The 17,500-nt window shown below is 39.3% G+C and overlaps 1 protein-coding gene and 1 pseudogene across 3 annotated transcripts in view; both read right to left on the bottom strand.

The window, feature by feature from the left end:
• Positions 1 to 5: 5 nt before the first annotated feature.
• Positions 6 to 3,264, bottom strand: LOC111343279 (uncharacterized). Of its 2 annotated transcripts, none has more exons than XM_088738573.1 (4): positions 2,905 to 3,264; positions 1,233 to 1,524; positions 900 to 960; positions 6 to 751 (listed from the first exon to the last, which is right to left on the bottom strand). In XM_088738573.1, the coding sequence occupies exons 1-3, from the start codon at positions 3,218 to 3,220 to the stop codon at positions 933 to 935; spliced, it is 636 nt and encodes a 211-aa protein (XP_088594699.1). In that variant the 5' UTR covers positions 3,221 to 3,264; the 3' UTR covers positions 6 to 751; positions 900 to 932. The 2 variants fall into 2 exon arrangements, with proteins under 2 accessions (XP_088594699.1, XP_088594700.1); XM_088738574.1 differs by having other exon boundaries at positions 2,977 to 3,264.
• Positions 3,265 to 6,399: 3,135 nt separating this feature from the next.
• Positions 6,400 to 17,500, bottom strand: part of LOC111324653 (TNF receptor-associated factor 6-like) — an 11,424-nt pseudogene continuing 323 nt past the window's right edge. The window contains exons 2-9 of the transcript XR_015993229.1: positions 16,227 to 16,278; positions 14,828 to 15,222; positions 14,505 to 14,608; positions 13,880 to 13,998; positions 13,641 to 13,697; positions 13,323 to 13,418; positions 12,760 to 12,815; positions 6,400 to 12,540 (exon numbers count right to left, since the gene is read on the bottom strand). The product of XR_015993229.1 is annotated as a TNF receptor-associated factor 6-like (transcript). The remainder of the gene's footprint in view (positions 12,541 to 12,759; positions 12,816 to 13,322; positions 13,419 to 13,640; positions 13,698 to 13,879; positions 13,999 to 14,504; positions 14,609 to 14,827; positions 15,223 to 16,226; positions 16,279 to 17,500) is intronic.

The following is a 17,500-nucleotide window of genomic DNA, read 5'->3' as shown; positions in this document are numbered from 1 at the left end:
CTTAATCCCATTCTTTACTTTTTATTAAAACACAATTTTTATCAATCTTACTTGAGATTCTATTTCCATGAATATGTTCCGTAAAAAAGAAAGTATTGCGATTTGGTTCGGGAACCAAAGAATTTGTTTTAGTTATCCTCGTAATGTTTGTCGATCACAGCACAAACTAAATGCGGTTTTGAAACCTAAATACTGCAATCTTTACAGAAAATATATCCACGTATTTTCTCTCGGTTAGCCGCTGATATAGTAATGAGGTCTCGGATTTTTAAAATTGCAATTAGTTTACTGAGTATCTAACTTCCTTTTGTAGTTTCAAAAAATCAACAAAATGCTACGTGCATGAAACTCGAAGCACAAAAAGACAAAGGAGAGAGGAAAATGATTGAAAGATTAGCTAAAAAATTCACCTGATGCTTTCATTAAGAAACGTCTGGACGCTAACGTTCTACAGTATCGACTTTAGTACCATACTTTCGTTAAACCTTAAAATTCAACGTGCCTTAAGATAAGCTTGCTAACTTCTACTGAATTCACAAACACACGGTGTAACTTGCTGAAGTTGCTGTGATTGGCCGACGAAATGTCGTTTAAATAGTGGATGAACACTTCAAGATAGTGGAGAGACTGTCTGACTTTTCTTGTTCTATCACAGAGGGAGCCAAGAGTACAGGAGCCATATTACTGTAATTGTCATCTGCAACACTAGACAACCTCACCAAGCCTGACCAAGATACCTCTACCTGCTCCACTAAAGGTTCACACCACAAGCAAAAGAGAAAATAAATGTTCATGAGTAAATGGAGATGTTACAGAGGAAGTTAACTCCTTCTATACTTGTAGACGCCATCCGATGTCAAATGGCGTAGAAATCAAACAAGAATTTCAACAATACCCACCATGTTAAGTATCTTTTTCCATCCAAAACTTCGTCATCCCTGAGGCACCACCGCGATAACCCTGAATATAAAATTAGTAATGTTTTCGTAAAGAAAAAAGCAACTTTCAGGTTTCCAGAGGATGAGAAAATAAATGTAAAACGCGAGCCTGTTTCGCTGATAAAGGGACGCCTACAAGTTTTCATCTCAATGTAGGGTGAGTTTTACAGAGTATGAAGATCATACTTTTTCCGACAACTTAAGTTCAAGTTCACGAACGTATTCACTTCACCATGAGCAAGTACTCTTACTCGGGTTCTCTAAAGAATAAGTTCACTCGAATATTCACATTACCTTGACCTTAATCTTAACGGTGATCTTGGCCTTGATCTTGACCTTGGCCTTGGCCTTAATCTTGGCCTTGACCTTGACGTTGACCTTGACCTTGACCTTGACCTCGAGGTTGACCTCGAGGTTGACCTCGAGCTTGACCACGATCTTACCCTCGATCTAACTGTACTCTCAGACGATCCGACGGGCTTGACCATTCTTCCACGTCCCTTACCACGATTATTTACCAATGCCGTCATAACTGCATTAGTATCTTTGACTGATTTAGGCCTAAAATTCTGTTTCATAGTATCACCTGCATCAACAACAGAGAAAATATTTAAGAATAAAATTAAGGCGTTCAGGCATACGAATCAAGGTTTAACATGGAACTGTGGGCCACCATTGTTCTCCCAAAAGTGAGGCCTGACTTTGCTTTAAATGCTTCATCATTTTTACCTTAACTAGAAAACCTGGCAGATAAGTAGGATATTATTTAAGAAGTCTCTCACGGATTTTCTGTGTAGTGTAGTTAACTCGGCACACCTCACTTTGGCTGTCCAAGTAACCTAATGAGGACATGTTATGCCGGCGATCTTACTTCAATGAGTGTTCTATACAGACGATAAAATCCAATTCAAAGTTGGTATAATTTTGGGCCAGAGAAACTCAAGCTAAGCTTAACATGGTCTTTTTTGGTGGATATCATCCAAAGGTACTTACTAAAACAGTTGATAGCGTTGAAGGTGTGCTATGATTGGCTACTAAAATTCCGAATATCCTATGCTATTCACCTCCAAGCAACTCGCGTGAGATTTACCCCCGAAAACACTGTTATCGTTTCAGGTATAAATAAGTTAAATTTATCTTTTCGTTGTAACGCCAGGTCTCCGCGAACTTCGCTCCCGGAAAACTGTTCACATCTCCGAAAAGGTAATGTCCGCGGAAAAATATCAGAGCATATTTGCGCGCCAAATTGAGGCTATTGTTTAAATATAGAGAGGTTTAGCACCGCGTTTGCGTGAAACGGTAGACGTCAGCTTTCCCTATAACGTTTCACGTAAAATAGCGTGAAACTTACTACTTAGGCTTCACGCAAGCTCACATCATGGTGGATTTGATAGCGCCCTTGCATGACTTACAAGGAATAATTTTGGCGCCCTTTTTTCGGCAATTAACTTCTACTCAAAGTGCAACCGGTAAACGTGAGAAAATGGCGGGAAAAACATGGTCACGTGGTCACTCTTGCGTTCACGTTTCACGTAAACCGGCGCGGTGCTACATCTCTTATGTTCGACAATCGTTGCCGTCTTTTTTATGGGTCCACGCAACCCACCACGTTGCCTCGTCGAAGAGGCACACTAATCCGATCAGGTACTCATACATCACATCATGTGACTTTAACTGGAGGAAAAACTTTTTGAGTTTGCCTCTGTCGAATAAGTATTACTGGAATGGATGATATTCTTTATCTAGGGCCAATAGGTTACCACTATCTTGCCTTTTAATTTGTCGTGGCTCCCTTTGAATTTGCGACTCCTCGGAGAATTAAATGTTAGAGAGCCACTAGGAAAATTCCGTTTCTAGTTATTTTGAAAGTCAGTTCCAAGATAACGGAATTTCCCTCCTACAAAGAAACGAGCAAAAAAGTTCTGTTACACAGGGGTATAAGTAACAACATAATCAAGACCTTTACCCTTGGACTTCTTTAGGTCAAGCTTGTTAACGTTGATATTAGATGCTCCCTTCTTGTCTGACTGGCCCTTACTTTCCTTATTCATTTCCTCCGTCTGCTTTGCTTGATGCTGAATTTGGACCGTCAATCGTTCTATCTGCTGCGCCTGACCCTGTACAGTGGCCGTTAAATTGGCCGTTTTCTGTGAATAATCTTTTAGAGAGGACATCAGTCGTTCCATAGTGGACGTCAATCGCTCAATCTGCTTGGACTGATCTTTAACCTGATTCTGAGTGGTCTCAAGGCTACAAAGAGCTAACTTAAAGTGGCTGTCCATGTGTGATTTCAAGTGAGATTTGGCCCTTTGTCTTTGAAACTGAAAGAAAGGGGAACGAGGTTTTTAAACTCAGAACAATCCTTACATTTGACTGTTCACTAGATTTTAGATCAAGACGTTCCTTTCAGTAATATACAGTAATACGTCTAATACAGAAAAAAGAGAGCTTCTCAGTAAACTTTCGACTTTAGTCGATCTAGATGCTATTGTAAAAAGTTTAACTCAATTAGATTATTAGATACAATGAATATATGAAGTTCATATATAATGAGCTGCGGTATTAAATACGTATGATGCACGATTCTTCGCAGTAGATAGCGCTATTTATGCAATAGCGAAAATCAGACCTGAAAAAAATCAGGCCTGTACGGGATTCGAACCACTGACCTCTGCGATACTAGTGCAGTGCTCTACCAATTGAGCTAACAAGCCAACTGGGAGCAGGCCGTTAAGTTGATTCGTAATAAACCCGTGATGATAAATCAGATACAATAAATATATCAAGTTCATATATTTTGAACTGCGGTATTAAATACGTATGATGCACGATTCTTCGCAGTAGATAGCGCTATTTATGCAATAGCGAAAATCAGACCTGAAAAAAATCAGGCCTGTACGGGATTTGAACCACTGACATCTGCGATACTAGTGCAGCGCTCTACCAATTGAGCTAACAAGCCAACTGGGAGCAGGCCGTTAAGTTGATTCGTAATAAACCCGTGATGATAAATCAGATACAATGAATATATGAAGTTCATATATTTTGAACTGCGGTATTAAATACGTATGATGCACGATTCTTCGCAGTAGATAGCGCTATTTATGCAATAGCGAAAACCAGACCTGAAAAAAATCAGGCCTGTACGGGATTCGAACCACTGACCTCTGCAATACTAGTGCAGCGGTCAATTAGATTATTTGGATATATCAACAAAGTTGAAATGGTAAATTAGCCACCGTAATGATTACAAAAGCTGACGTTTCGAGCGTTAGCCCTTCGTCGGAGCGAATAGAGGAATTGTGGGTGGTGTTTGCGTTTAAAGGCAGAAAATGGAGCTACGTTATTGGTGGGAGCATGGCAACGAGAAAAACATGAAAAACATGAAAAACATGAATTTATTTTCGCGCAACTCCCTTCCTGTTGTTTAGCAAGATATAAAATGCAGTGATAGCCAATTACAGTATCTTTGTCAGTCATCATTAAAAGCCAGTACAATTTTGTCACTAAGAAGACGATTATAAAGATCATTATTTTCTTACCTTAGCAGCAACATTCTGTGTTGCCGCTAAGGCCGCATTCTGTGTTGCCGCTCAGTGTTGAATACAGTACTTTCTAAAGAAATTTTCACAGTTGGTTGTGTACGTTGAATGTTTACATTATTTTTTCCGTTCGAACCACAACAGAGAGATAAGGCAGTCACGCTGGAATGAATTTTCGCTTATTTTTTCCTCCCGCGAAATAAGCTAAAATAAATTCTACGCTTTTAAAAAGTATTCCACAGTATGTGGCTGCGGTTTCATGAAATGAATGAAAGCGATCCTCTTAGTAATGCACCCTAAGTAGGGTTCATTACTGCAAGGATCGCTTTCAAACATTTAAAGTATGATTGATACGTACTTTCAAGGCTTCCAGAATGTAAAATATGTCTGTTATCCTCGGTTTTTACATTAAGACTCACCGATGACACATCTGCCTTCTGGGTTTTAGTGTAATTATCGAATTAAAAATCGCTTTCTGGACTCTCTTGGTCTTGATTTCACGTCTTTAACCTCATTGAAAATTGGTCTTACCCAGATTTATTACACGACTCGGGAAGTCAGAGGGCCAATAACTGAAATCAACCAATTAAAATGCTCTATTGCCCGTCAATATTCTCTCAGCATTAGACCGGGCACTGTCCCGAATGGTCCCGAATGATACCGCACTTGCGTCCCTTTGAATTTCAGTCGTGTAATAAATCTCTTATTAACCAAGCTTGCTCGGGACCGTACTGGAAGAAAATCGGCCCTCGGTCTTTTTTGTACGGACCGAGCGCAGCGAGGTCCGTACTGTCAAGACCTCGGGCCGATATTCTCCCAGTACGGCCCTCGCACTTGGTTAATAAGATATATTTATTGTTAAACATTTTTTATTAAGAGTACGTTGTACATATAAAAGCTTACAACACCTGAGAACTCTGCAAAACGGTGTTTTAAACACGAAGGCGCGCTATATAAGGAAGTCTTCCCTGGGAAGACCCAGGCTCATGTGTCACTCACCGTTGACGTGCGCGGGTCAAATTTAAAATGGCGGACGATTTGAACACTCGAAAGGTAAGGTATACGAGAATTGCTGTGCCTTTCCTGTCTTTACTTGCCCTAGAATTGAAATATCTTTATCTAACACCAAGTAGTACTTCACAGATTAGAATTTTATTAGACGAAAGTTTAATCGAGGAGCTGAACGGTTCTTGCCGTGAACAACGGGGAGATCGTTCGAGTAGAGAAACCACGAAACAAAAAATCAACGCCAGGTAAGTTGGCTCTTCAACGAATCATATTTATTTAATCACTTTCACCAGAGTATGGTGAGGGTCGCACAACAGAGCGAGGCTCCAAATTAAGTGCGCCCAATATCCCACCCATCCCACCCCAGGGGAGGACATCCATCACACAGTAATCTCGTGGGTGGGAAATTAACGTCTCCTACCCCAATTAAGTGCGCCCAATATCCCACCCATCCCACCCCAGTGGAGGACATCCATCACACAGTAATCTCGTGTGTGGGAAATTAACGTCTCCTACCCCAACCCTGCAGGAGACGGGACCTCCATTTATTCGTCCCTATCCGAGAAGACTAGAATATCTAACCAATTCTTGATGTTATAGAAAGGTAGCAAATTCTTCTCAATTATTTTAAGACCCTGAGTGTTGGTCCGGCCGGGGCTCGAACCCTCGACCTCCCGCACAACAGTCCAGCGCTCTATCCATTGAGCTAACCGGGAGGCGGTACAACAAGATTACAAACTGATATTACTCCACTATTCGCAATGTCTTTGCCAAGAATTGTTCTATTTGTGGTTTCAAGCCCGATCCGAGGGGGTATTGTTTAATACTGTCAGACCGTGAAGCATAAATATTCAATGTGCTGTTTCCAATGATCGGGAACTCGCAAAACGGATAAATATTTCAAGACCATATTTTGGGTCATACTTTTTAATCTAAATTGTATGCCTTTTTCTGCTAGCTACAAAATCTTATCTTGGGCTTTTTAGTTTGCCGAAACATTTTTACCCGCCATTTGCAACGTTCTCGAACGATGTCCTTTACAGCGCTTTACCAGTTCAAAACAGGTAATGTTCTCATGCATCATTCTAATTTTGCCTTCTTTGACAGTTTCCGAAGACAAGGAGCCACGGAAAATGCAGCGGCAACATGTGTCGAGCTGCAGCACGGGCTCATTAGTCAAGAGATCGACAACAGATGTTTTTATACAATTCTAAACCGCCACGGTTATGGTTGGCGAAATGGTGCAAAATTCAGGAACGTTGTGTACATTCACATTCACTTACTTTACTTTAATCATTTTCTCAACAAACTTAACATATATACAAAGCTGAGGCCAAGAAACAGGAAAGGGTTCCCGTACAAAAGGCCACCCAAAAAGAAAAACACTACACATACCTATATATATTTGTAATAATATAATAATAATAATAATAATAATAATAATAATAATAATAACAATAATAAAAAATAATAATAATAATAATAATGATAAGAAGAAGAAGAAGAAGAAGAAGAAGAAGAAGTTAGGTTAATTCAGTGTCTAACTGGTATAAATAAGCCTTACAAAGACTCTTAAAATCAGAAAGAGACTCACACTTTCTGACATGCACAGGTAAACAATTCCAGGCTTTAACTGTTCTATGGAAATAGGAATATTTTAGCATGTTTGTTCTCGCATATTGAGTTTTAAATGACAAATCAGCATTTCTTGGTTCATATGCTGTATTTTTCCTGGAAATAATAAAACTAGATAAGTTAATATTTAAGAGTCCCTTTAAACATTTGTAAAAGAAGATCAAGTCAAGTAGAGTCCTTCTAGACTTAAGGGTTAGAAGATGGAGAGATTTCAACCGCTCCATGTAAGATCTTCCTTTGATCATGAGTCGCGTGGCTCGTCCCTGAACGCTTTCAATCATGTCCTGCAAAAAGGCTTGGTGAGGGGACCAGATTTCACAGGCGTATTCAAGGTGAGGCCGCACAAGGTGTATGTAAAGCTTGCGAATCACAGCAGACTGTGTCTGATTTCCACATGTCCGTTTAATCAGCCGCAGGATCTTATTTGCAGAATTTACTTTTGTAAAGATGTGGTCATGCCATGCTAGTGTGTGCTGTAGCACTAGACCTTGATCTTTTTCCGTGTCAGATAGGAGTAATTGTTTCGTACCAAGATGATAGATATTGTGGATTGGTTTTTTCTTCCTTGTTATACAGAGCTGTTTGCATTTCTGTGAATTAAAGTTCATTTCCCATAGTTTACATACATACATACATACATACATACATACATACTTTATTTATTCCAGAAGCAGACTATGTATACACTAAGAGGAAATGGAAAATATGCTTCCAGAAAAGGAAGTTAAGAGGTTATCCCTATGTGAAAACTCCCTAAAAAATAAGTCTAAATGAAAATAAAATACTTAGTTATAATTAAATATTTAAATACAATTTAAGCTGAGATTTAAAATGCTGAAGATTATCAGCTTCCACTATGTTTCTTGGTAATTCATTCCATAATTTAACAATCCTAATGAAGAACGAATGTTTATAACAATTAAGTCTTGCTGGTTTGACGTAAAGTTTGTACTGATGATTTGCTCTCGTACATCTAGTTGTGGCAAAATCAAAAAAGATTCCAAAATCTAAATGGTAAAAACCAAAAATAATTTTATAACACTCAATTAAAGATAGATAAGTTCTACGGTCGGAAAGAGTAGGCCATTTTAGCAATTTGCATCGGTCTTCGTAGGACATGTCTCCTTTGCGTTGATTTAAAGCAAGTCTTGAAGCTCTTCGCTGTACATTCTCAAGAGCATGGATGTCCTTGACGAGGTAAGGACACCACACAGGTACCACATATTCCAAAATTGGCCGTACAAGAGATTTGTAGAGCATAGAAAAAATATTTGCATTAGCGGTGCCTATCGAGCGTTTAATAGAACCTAGGACTTTATTCGCTTTGTTCACAGTTATACCAATGTGGTTACTCCATGAGAGGTCGTTAGTTATTATAACACCGAGATCTCCAATCATGTAGAGCTGACAGATCGTTTTGGTGGGTGTAACAATCATTAAGGTCGTTAATCACTCTGGCACACTTTGCATCATCTGCATAGAGGGGAAGACTGGTACCAGTAGAAAGGTTTTCCGCAATGTCATTTACATATACAAGAAATAGAATGGGGCCAATGATAGATCCCTGAGGAACTCCGGAAGTAACTGGCTTCCAGTCTGACGCAATGACTTCGATGAGGGTTCTATGACGTCTATTTGTAAGATACTCTTTGATCCAGGCTAATAATGGATTTCGAAAACCAAGCATTTCGAGTTTATACATAAGTTTCTCATGTGGTACCCGGTCAAAAGCTTTTGCCATGTCCAGGTATATGACATCAGTTTGACCACCCGAGTCAAGTGTTTTTGCCAGTGAATGGATATATTGAAGTTGGGTGACGCAGGATTTTTGTTTTCTGAAAGCATGTTGTTCTGGGTGAAGAAGGTCTTCGACATGGCTGTAAATGTGGGTACGGACACATCTTTCAAGTCCTTTTGACATAATGGACAAAAGTGAGATACCTCTATAATTGGTAACTACATCTTTTTGACCAGATTTAAAAACAGGGGTGAGATTTGAGTCTTTCCATTTCTCTGGGAAAACACTACTTGTTAATGACTGGTTGAACATTGATGTAACCGAGTCACTTACTTCAGAAGAAAACTCTTTCAAGAGCCTGGCAGTTACGCCATCTGGTCCACGACTTTTTGAAGGGGTCCAGGTTTTCGAAGATGGATTTTACCTCAGAAACAGAAAGAGCCACAGTTGAAATTTCATGAATAGGTAAAACAGGGTGAGATCCCGGTGGTGGAGGTCCAGCATAAGCATGACTATAAACTGAGTGGAAGTATTCATTAAAGAGATTTGCTTTACCAAAGGATGACGTGACTGGGTTTTTGTCGTCTTTGTTTCTCTTCATAGCCAGTGGAAGTTTTCTAAATTTTGTTTTAGTGCTATAAAAGCTCCAGAACTTCTTGGGTTCTTTTTCAACAGAATCAGCAAGGTTCTTGAGGTAGTCAGTGTACTTTTTGTGGATCAGTTTCTTTACGTTTCTTCTAAGAGATTTAAAATTGTCGATATGGTCTTGGTTTTTTTATTTCAATGCTCTTCGACTGGCCTTGTCCTTTTTTCTACACAGTGCCTTTACTTCAGAGTCTATCCAGGGGGGTGTCTGCTTGTCCCTGACCCTTTTGCGAGGAACAAATTCATTCACTGCTGCCCAGAAAAGGTCTTCCCACTTAATTACGTTCATGTTTATGTCATCATCTAACATAGCAACATGCCAAGGAGTTGTAGGATAGGGTTTTCCTCAGTTCATCCATGTCTGCTTTTTTAAAGTTTAAAATTTCTTTTGGCGTGGCTCTGAAGCATGCAGGTTTGATAGAGATACTGAAGGATATACTGAGATGGTCGGAATGTAAGAAACCCGCACTCAAGGACAGATCAGTAACTAAGTCAGGCGTAGAAGTCAAAACCAAGTCCAGAATATTTTTACCACGAGTGGCAGAAGTAATTACTTGTGTGAGGAATAGGTCGTTTATGATTTCGTAGGTCTTCAGGTAAAGTTGATCAGTGGAGAGGGGTCTGATTTATCCAGTCAAAGTTCGGCAGATTAAAATCTCCAACGAGGAAAATCTTATTGAAAGTCAAGTTAATATGGGAGCAAGATTCTTGAAGGAGAAGCATGTATTCCATACCAGTATTTTGGGGACGGTAGAAGACACCAAACAGGAGCTTAAGAACGGAGGCAGTTTGCAGTTCATTCCACATTAGCTCACAATCAGTTTCCAGATCGTATCTTCTGACTACCACAAAATCATTCCGTGATGCAAACAGAATTCCTCCACCATGACGATCCTGACGATCTTTCCTGTGTAGCTGGCAACCTGAGGTAAAGATTTCATGGTCAAGAATACATGAGTTTAGCCATGTTTCAGTAACAGCGACGATAACCAAGTCAGCACTATAAACTGCAGCTTGAAAATGCAGCAATTTTTTTTTCAGCGATCGAGCATTTGTGAGGAAGCAACGAAGCCTTCCTGATCCAGAGGTGGGCTTTGGAAGGCTGGCGCTGGAAGAAGAATGAAGTAGCTGGGCCATAGTTTCGGTGGTCTGTGTGGAGTTTAGTGTGGAGAAGTGATTTACAAGCTCAGTGTCACTGACGTCGGCAAAAAGGTAACGTGGATAGAAGGCAGCGAGGACAAGTCCAACAGATATTACCGTCTTGTTGCATCAGTTTATATTGGCGGGGATTTACACTTCCACAGTTTATATGGCACCATAGAGAGCACGAGTCGCAGCTTATAGCTCGATGGTTTCGAGCCACGCTTCGTCTACAAATTGAGCATTTATGAGAAATCGGAACAGGGTTGAGAGAAACGTCGCCGCTTTTGAAAAGACGAGTTTGCTGGAAACTGCTGTCGGAATTTGCATAGTACCTCACCCGCAAGTTTAGATATCTTTTCCTACGTGTAGCAAAGGCAAGATGGCGGACATGATTCCTCCAAGAGGAGTGATGAAAATTCAGCGAAAAATTTACAACACGAGAGCCAAACTTCGTAGGCAGATTAAACGAGTCAGTGGAAAAACTACTGAAATCATTTTGTGGTCCAGAGGATGTCAGAAAGATCAAACGGGTCAGCAAAAGCCAAGACGACGAAAATACACAACCGATCGCCATTGCGACCGCTGACCGTTTCACCAACACATTGATTCACATTTACGATTTATATTTTCATTCACGAACAAAAACCGTCCACATTCAAGATAGCTAAATACATGCACATTAAAATTCATTCACATTCAGGTACACTCTATTCAACAATTTTATTTTTATTCAACGATGTCAATTTCATTCCAGAATTTTTACATTCATTCAGCAACTTCTGCGCAGCAACATTTGCGCATTACGTTACACGATTAGCATGGCTCCCAGAGCCCACGATATTTCGATTGATGAAGATGGCGGACGAACGGGCGGAGAGTGTTTCAACCTCTCTCTTCAACTGGGAACAACTCTTTTCAGCAGCATGGGATGTTTTGGATGAATGTAAACGTCTGTGGGGTACAAGCAATATTGATTTAAGAGAAACTATCCAGATCAGGCTGGAAGCACTTATACTTTCCCTTCAACAAATCTTGCCGTTTCTTACAAGAAACTCTAGCTGTTGCAAATGAAATATTTAGAAATGTGTGCCTTTTACACATGTTGCATGTTGCTGTTCGAATCAGAGATCTTGTTCGATAGAGTAGACTCTGTACTCTGCTTCGTCCATCTTGAAAATTACACATTTCGTCACGAACGCGTCTTCTTATGGTCTCTTCGATATCCTAGTTCGACCCGCTCGCCATAATGTTTTTCAGTACATTGCCGCCAAAAGACGGCGCCTATTGACGTAATGCGCAACTGTTACTGCGCAGAAATTGCTGAATGGACATCGTTGAATGAAAATAAAATTGTTGAATAGAGTGTTCCTGAATGTGAATGAATTTTAATGGAATGTATTTAGCGATCTTGAATGTGGACGGTTTTTGTTCATGAATGAAAATATAAATCGTGAATGTGAATCGATATGTTGGTGAATGTGAATGTATACAACGTTCGTGAATTTTGCACCATTTCGCCAGCCATACAGGGTTTATAGCGCGATCTTATTTACATAGCCAGGGAGGAAGCATTGGAATGTTATGTGGAAGATGTTTGAAAGGTCCTGCCAGTCTGTGTTGTGTAAGATCTTCGGAAACGTTGGCCAAATCCTGATGGAGTGCCTTACTGTGCTCACCGTCGTTCATAAAACCAGCATTACAATACTCCATCAACACTTCCCTCAAAAATAGTATATATTTCTTTGTATAATGACAATAGGGTACAATAGAAGCTATATTGTTTCACAATATGCTGTATGCCCTAATTCTGAACTCCACTATGCAATATCTTGAGGGATTGATCAGCATTTTCCATGTTCTTCTTCCACTGCTTGTACCTTAGGTTGTGATCCTACTAGGAGAAAAAAAAGGAATTGGGTTGTAGTTTATTTCCTCTCAATAAAGATTATACACAGATGCTATTTATAATAATTGTCATTGAGTCGCGAAGATTTCTGAGCATATGAATTTAAAATGATGTCATCATTCAAGAGAATTGACTGAGCATCATCAACTGAAAAAAGGAGTCATTTCAACAGAAAATGGAAAAGCAACTGAAATAATACTTTGCCTTGAACTATCCTTGATCATCAATAAACTCATTCCAAGACCAAAGCTACATCATCTCTGAAAAGGAAAGCAAACAAGTAGTAGCCTTATATCGTAACACTTTAAGAGCTTCTGCAAACAACCTAGAAGCTGCCAAATACATACTAGGCAAGGCATATGGCAAAGCCTACAAGCATCGTCACTATTATATACATGTAAATACAAGTACTGTCTTGAATAAAATAGATGCAAATGTGAAAAAGAGACACTAATTTCAAATGAATTCAGTCTTGATAATAAGTTGTGATTGATCATGACCATTGATAGATTACAAATAACAACTTTATCAGTGAGGAAAACAATGTCAATGTGTTGTAAATTGTAAAGTGCACTCAATGCATGGCATGACATGAGTCATGTCCTGAATTATTTAGTACTTTTTTGGATCAACAAACACCAAAAGTCTTGTTTATGTTTGATGCCTTTAGATTATTAGATAACATGCTGGTAACAGATTAAATAAATTATTACAAAACTGAAGAGCACCACACAGTCATTGACATATGAACTTTTATACATACTTACCATGCCAGGTATCAAAGGAATTCTTGATGCCTCTTTGCTCAAACCAATTTTTCAATGATCTGATACAGTCATGGGCCACCTCTGTTAAGTTGTATGCTAAAAGCAAGGGTATGTTTGATATGTTATGGTTTTTAGTAAGACAGGAATCCCACATCATAACAGCCAAATGGAGAAACAGAGCCATCAATTGATTAAAAATGCTGCAGGGGGTGCAAAAATCACGACTGATAAGATGATGGAAGTGGAAACAGGCTTTCAGAAAAGTGAGGCACGAGTTATCAAATTCATGGGGCTTAGCATTCGGTTGGAATTTCTTACCTCGTAGAAATAGCATCCCTGTAGAATGCAGTCATGTCTGGCATCTGTTATCATACACTGAAAGAGTAATTAGAATAAAAAATGAATGGAAGGAAACTGAGCATTGAAGGTAACTTGAATGAAGGTACAAAATGACCTAGCACTGCATAAGGTGTTATTTCAAATTTTGCCCACTGCAAATAACTTCAACAACACTGAACATACACAACAAACAAGTAGCTGGTAGCATGTCAACTTACATCCCCACTTGCAATATAGCCTTGCGTAGCTTTAACTTCTGCCCAGGTTGCATCAGCCATTGTCTTGTTGCACAATTCCTGAACTACAGACCTATATCCAAAACCCTGGTCTTTACATACTGCCAAACAAAATGATACAGCTCAATAAGCTGCAAGGTACAGTAAAAGCTAGATTTAAGTCATACACTAACTGATCATATGGGTAAATCATGATATATATCTTGTTGACCAAATGCGAGGGCCGCACTGGGAGAATATCGGCCCAAGGACTTGACAGTACGGACTGAGTGCAGGGAGGTCCGTACAAAAAAAGACCGAGGGCCGATATTCTCCTAATACAGTCCAGAGCAAGCTTGGTTAATAAGAGATTTACCATATGACTGAAGAAAGCTTTTTCACAAGTGCAGGATCATTCAGGACAATGCCCAGTCCAATACTTAGAGAATATTGGACTGGCAATAGAGCATTTTGATTGGTTGATTTTAGATACTGGCCCTCTGGCTGCCTGAGTCTTGTAATAAAGTTTATTACAGACTTCACAACACTGCTGTTAAAACACAGGAGGATCACATCCTAGAAAAAGTAAAGATAGTGTACAACAGTGTATACGTTAAAAACCACATACTTGTGTCTTTTGTTTTTTCCATCACACAGCCAATGTCAGTGGCCTCAGTAAAACCATGATACTGAGTTTCAGTAAGTCCAGTACATGTGAATGCAGGAACCATTCTGCAAATATATTTTTTTTAGTATCACTCACTTTAGCATACAGATTTATTACTAGAAACAAAACATGGGAGAACAGAATGGAAAGCCATAATTTACATAATCGAAGAGGATATACTTGTACATGTAAACTAATCATATATATATGTGAAAAACTTTCCTAGGATATTTTCCTTTGATAATGTTTACTTGCAAAGTAGGTCATGTACGTATTATACTCACCTAACATTGGTGTAGTACTTTGCAGGGTGTCCCAAAACTCCAGAACTGAGCCAAGTAACTGAGTCATTACACACACAGGGAACTTCAATCTTACAAACGTGCTCTTGACTTGAAAAAGTAGCTGAAGCCTATTTGTAATCTTCGCCACAAAATTCACACCATGGATTTGTGGTAAAGTACTTACACAGTGCTTGCAAAGATGACTTTGTGCACACATAGCATCCACCATCCACTGTAGCATCCACATATATCTGTCTTTTACAAGTTTGTCATCTGTCACGCACTTCAACAGAACTAGACAATGGCTGAACGGGTTGAGAGAGAGAGAGAGAGAGCAGTTCTCGGCCCTTCGAGCACATCAGTCTTGGTGATGGATGAAGAGCTACTTTCCACAGCTGATGAACAAATCATTTCAAAATACGAGAGAAGTCTTTCCATTAAATCAGCATTTTGCGTGGTAGAAGTCTGTCTACATATACCAAGAGCCAATTTAGCGTTGCTTATCCTGTTTGATAGCTTCCAGACGACTTTGTTGATCCTTTTTGACTTCAATTGTCAGACTGAAATGTGGGTCTTGTTCTGCTGGATCTCGCCGTGCATTTGCACGTTTGTTGATTTTTGTACGTTTCATTTTATCTGGAGGGGGAAAGCTATCCATTTTGTGAGTCGAATCGTAGAATAACCTCAACAAAAGGTCTCACACTAAGAGAAATTCTCTGAGACAACTCCAAAGCGAAATGACGATTATTTTGTTCGCGTCACTGCTCGATCGGGCCTCAAATATATCGCATATTGGCGCATAAATTCACTGGAACACTGCTTGCCACTGTACCGGTGAAATGAAGACTCACAATAGACAAAGATAGCTCCATGGATAGCCTACTGGGTAGGGGAGGCTCAAAATGGTGGGCGATTTGAATTTGACCATAACAATGCAAGTTTTTTACACAAAACGAGGAAATATTGTACTCCAAACAAAACTACTCACAGAAAAATAACTCTACTGATATTTTGCGACCGTTTCTGGGTATGTTTTATTGCTTTTGACGAGTATAACAAATACTAAGTGTTTGTTGTGGTTCTCCTCATCGTCCGCCATCTTTATTTTTTTGGGTGAATTCAAAATTAGGGAGAGGAGCTAATGCCCTTTTATAGCGCACCTTCGTGTTTAAGTTTGATGCAAGGCAGTATATACAAAAATTAACCCTTCCTGCGCACGTTATCACTTAGAAAATTCATGTTTCATCATAGTGCACTTATTTGAGACAAAGTCACATTAAAAAAACAGAAAAGAAACAAAAACATAAAAACATGAAAACATAAAACATAAAAAAGTGAAAAGATCTCTCATCATCAAGTAGAAAAGTGTGATAAAATGTTTGCGTGACACAGTCATTACCTTTTCAATCGATATAGGCAGTCTGTCAAGTGGACATTTCGGAGAATAGCTCCTAAGAAAAAAAAAAAAAACCAGCACAAAGGTCATGAACTCTTTAATCACCGTGTATGCTAGTTTCTTTCATTAATTCCCTGGTATCATTGCCATGTGAGAAATAAATAGAAATTGTTCTCAGTATTTACAATCGTACTTCTAATTACTCGATAAGTCAGTTCGATCTAGTTGCGCTGAACTAAGTAAATGATTGGGTTCACATATGAATCAATTAGGACCTATACAAAATGCAACCGTTCTTGATAATTCATCGCTCACGTTAAGTTCAACTTAAAATCAGTTTACGCTATCAAGGGGATCACTGTCACCGAAAAAGCAATTTACCCAACTGAAATAATTCGAATTTATCAACAAAGTTGAAATGGTAAATTGGCCACCGTTGCGATTATAAAAGCTGACGTTTCGAGCGTTCGCCCTTCTTCAGAGCAAATAGAGGAGTTGTGGGTTGTGTATGCTCTTAAAGGCAGAAAAAGGAGCTACGTGATTGGTTGGAACATGGCAACGAGAAAAACACGAATAAATTAGTAGAATGAAAAGCGTTCGTTGATCCCTGTGGGATTTAGACTGCCGGTTTGAAAGATGAGCTTTTGTATGCTCTGCTGGAGAAATGTGGCTTGGCCGCAATGGAGGGAGTTTTCTTCATGGAACATTGACTGGCAAGAGTACCACATAACCCCATACATTAATTATGCATTCAGACTAGTAAACTTTGTTTTTAAAGTTTTGTCGTGAAAGATAAAGAGTGGAATGCATAATTAATGTATGGGGTTATATGGTACTCTTTCCACATTGACTTTCTGAGAAAATTGTTCACATGAAAGACAAATCCATTCATCGGGCTCCTTGTCTATTTTTGCACAACACCGAAAGGAAGAAAGTCGTGGATTACTTTAATTTCGCTTGGCAATTTTTAACAACTCTACTATACCTGTAAAAAGGAAATACTCATGTGCAAGGAGTTAAGATATAACTTATTAACTTTTACTATTTTTACTAAATACAGGAATGGCTCCAGTCTCTGATCGTTCGTCTGAACTGAGCCCAGACTTAGTCAGAGGAATTTGTCAGCGGATAACTTAGTCATCGCCGGATCACTGTTGAACGACCTCGCAGAACAAGGAAGGCCCTCCCCTCGTTATGTAAGTAACCATTTCTTGTTTGACACATCGGTGTTTTCGCTCGCATTGTTATTTCACTGTTCCGCTTGGACACACACGGTT

Source organism: Stylophora pistillata, chromosome 11, assembly GCF_964205215.1.
Source record: "Stylophora pistillata chromosome 11, jaStyPist1.2, whole genome shotgun sequence".
NCBI classification, from domain to species: Eukaryota; Metazoa; Cnidaria; class Anthozoa; order Scleractinia; family Pocilloporidae; genus Stylophora; species Stylophora pistillata.
The sequence above is the reverse complement of the archived record's forward strand: the minus strand, read 5'-3'. Positions and strand labels throughout refer to the sequence as shown.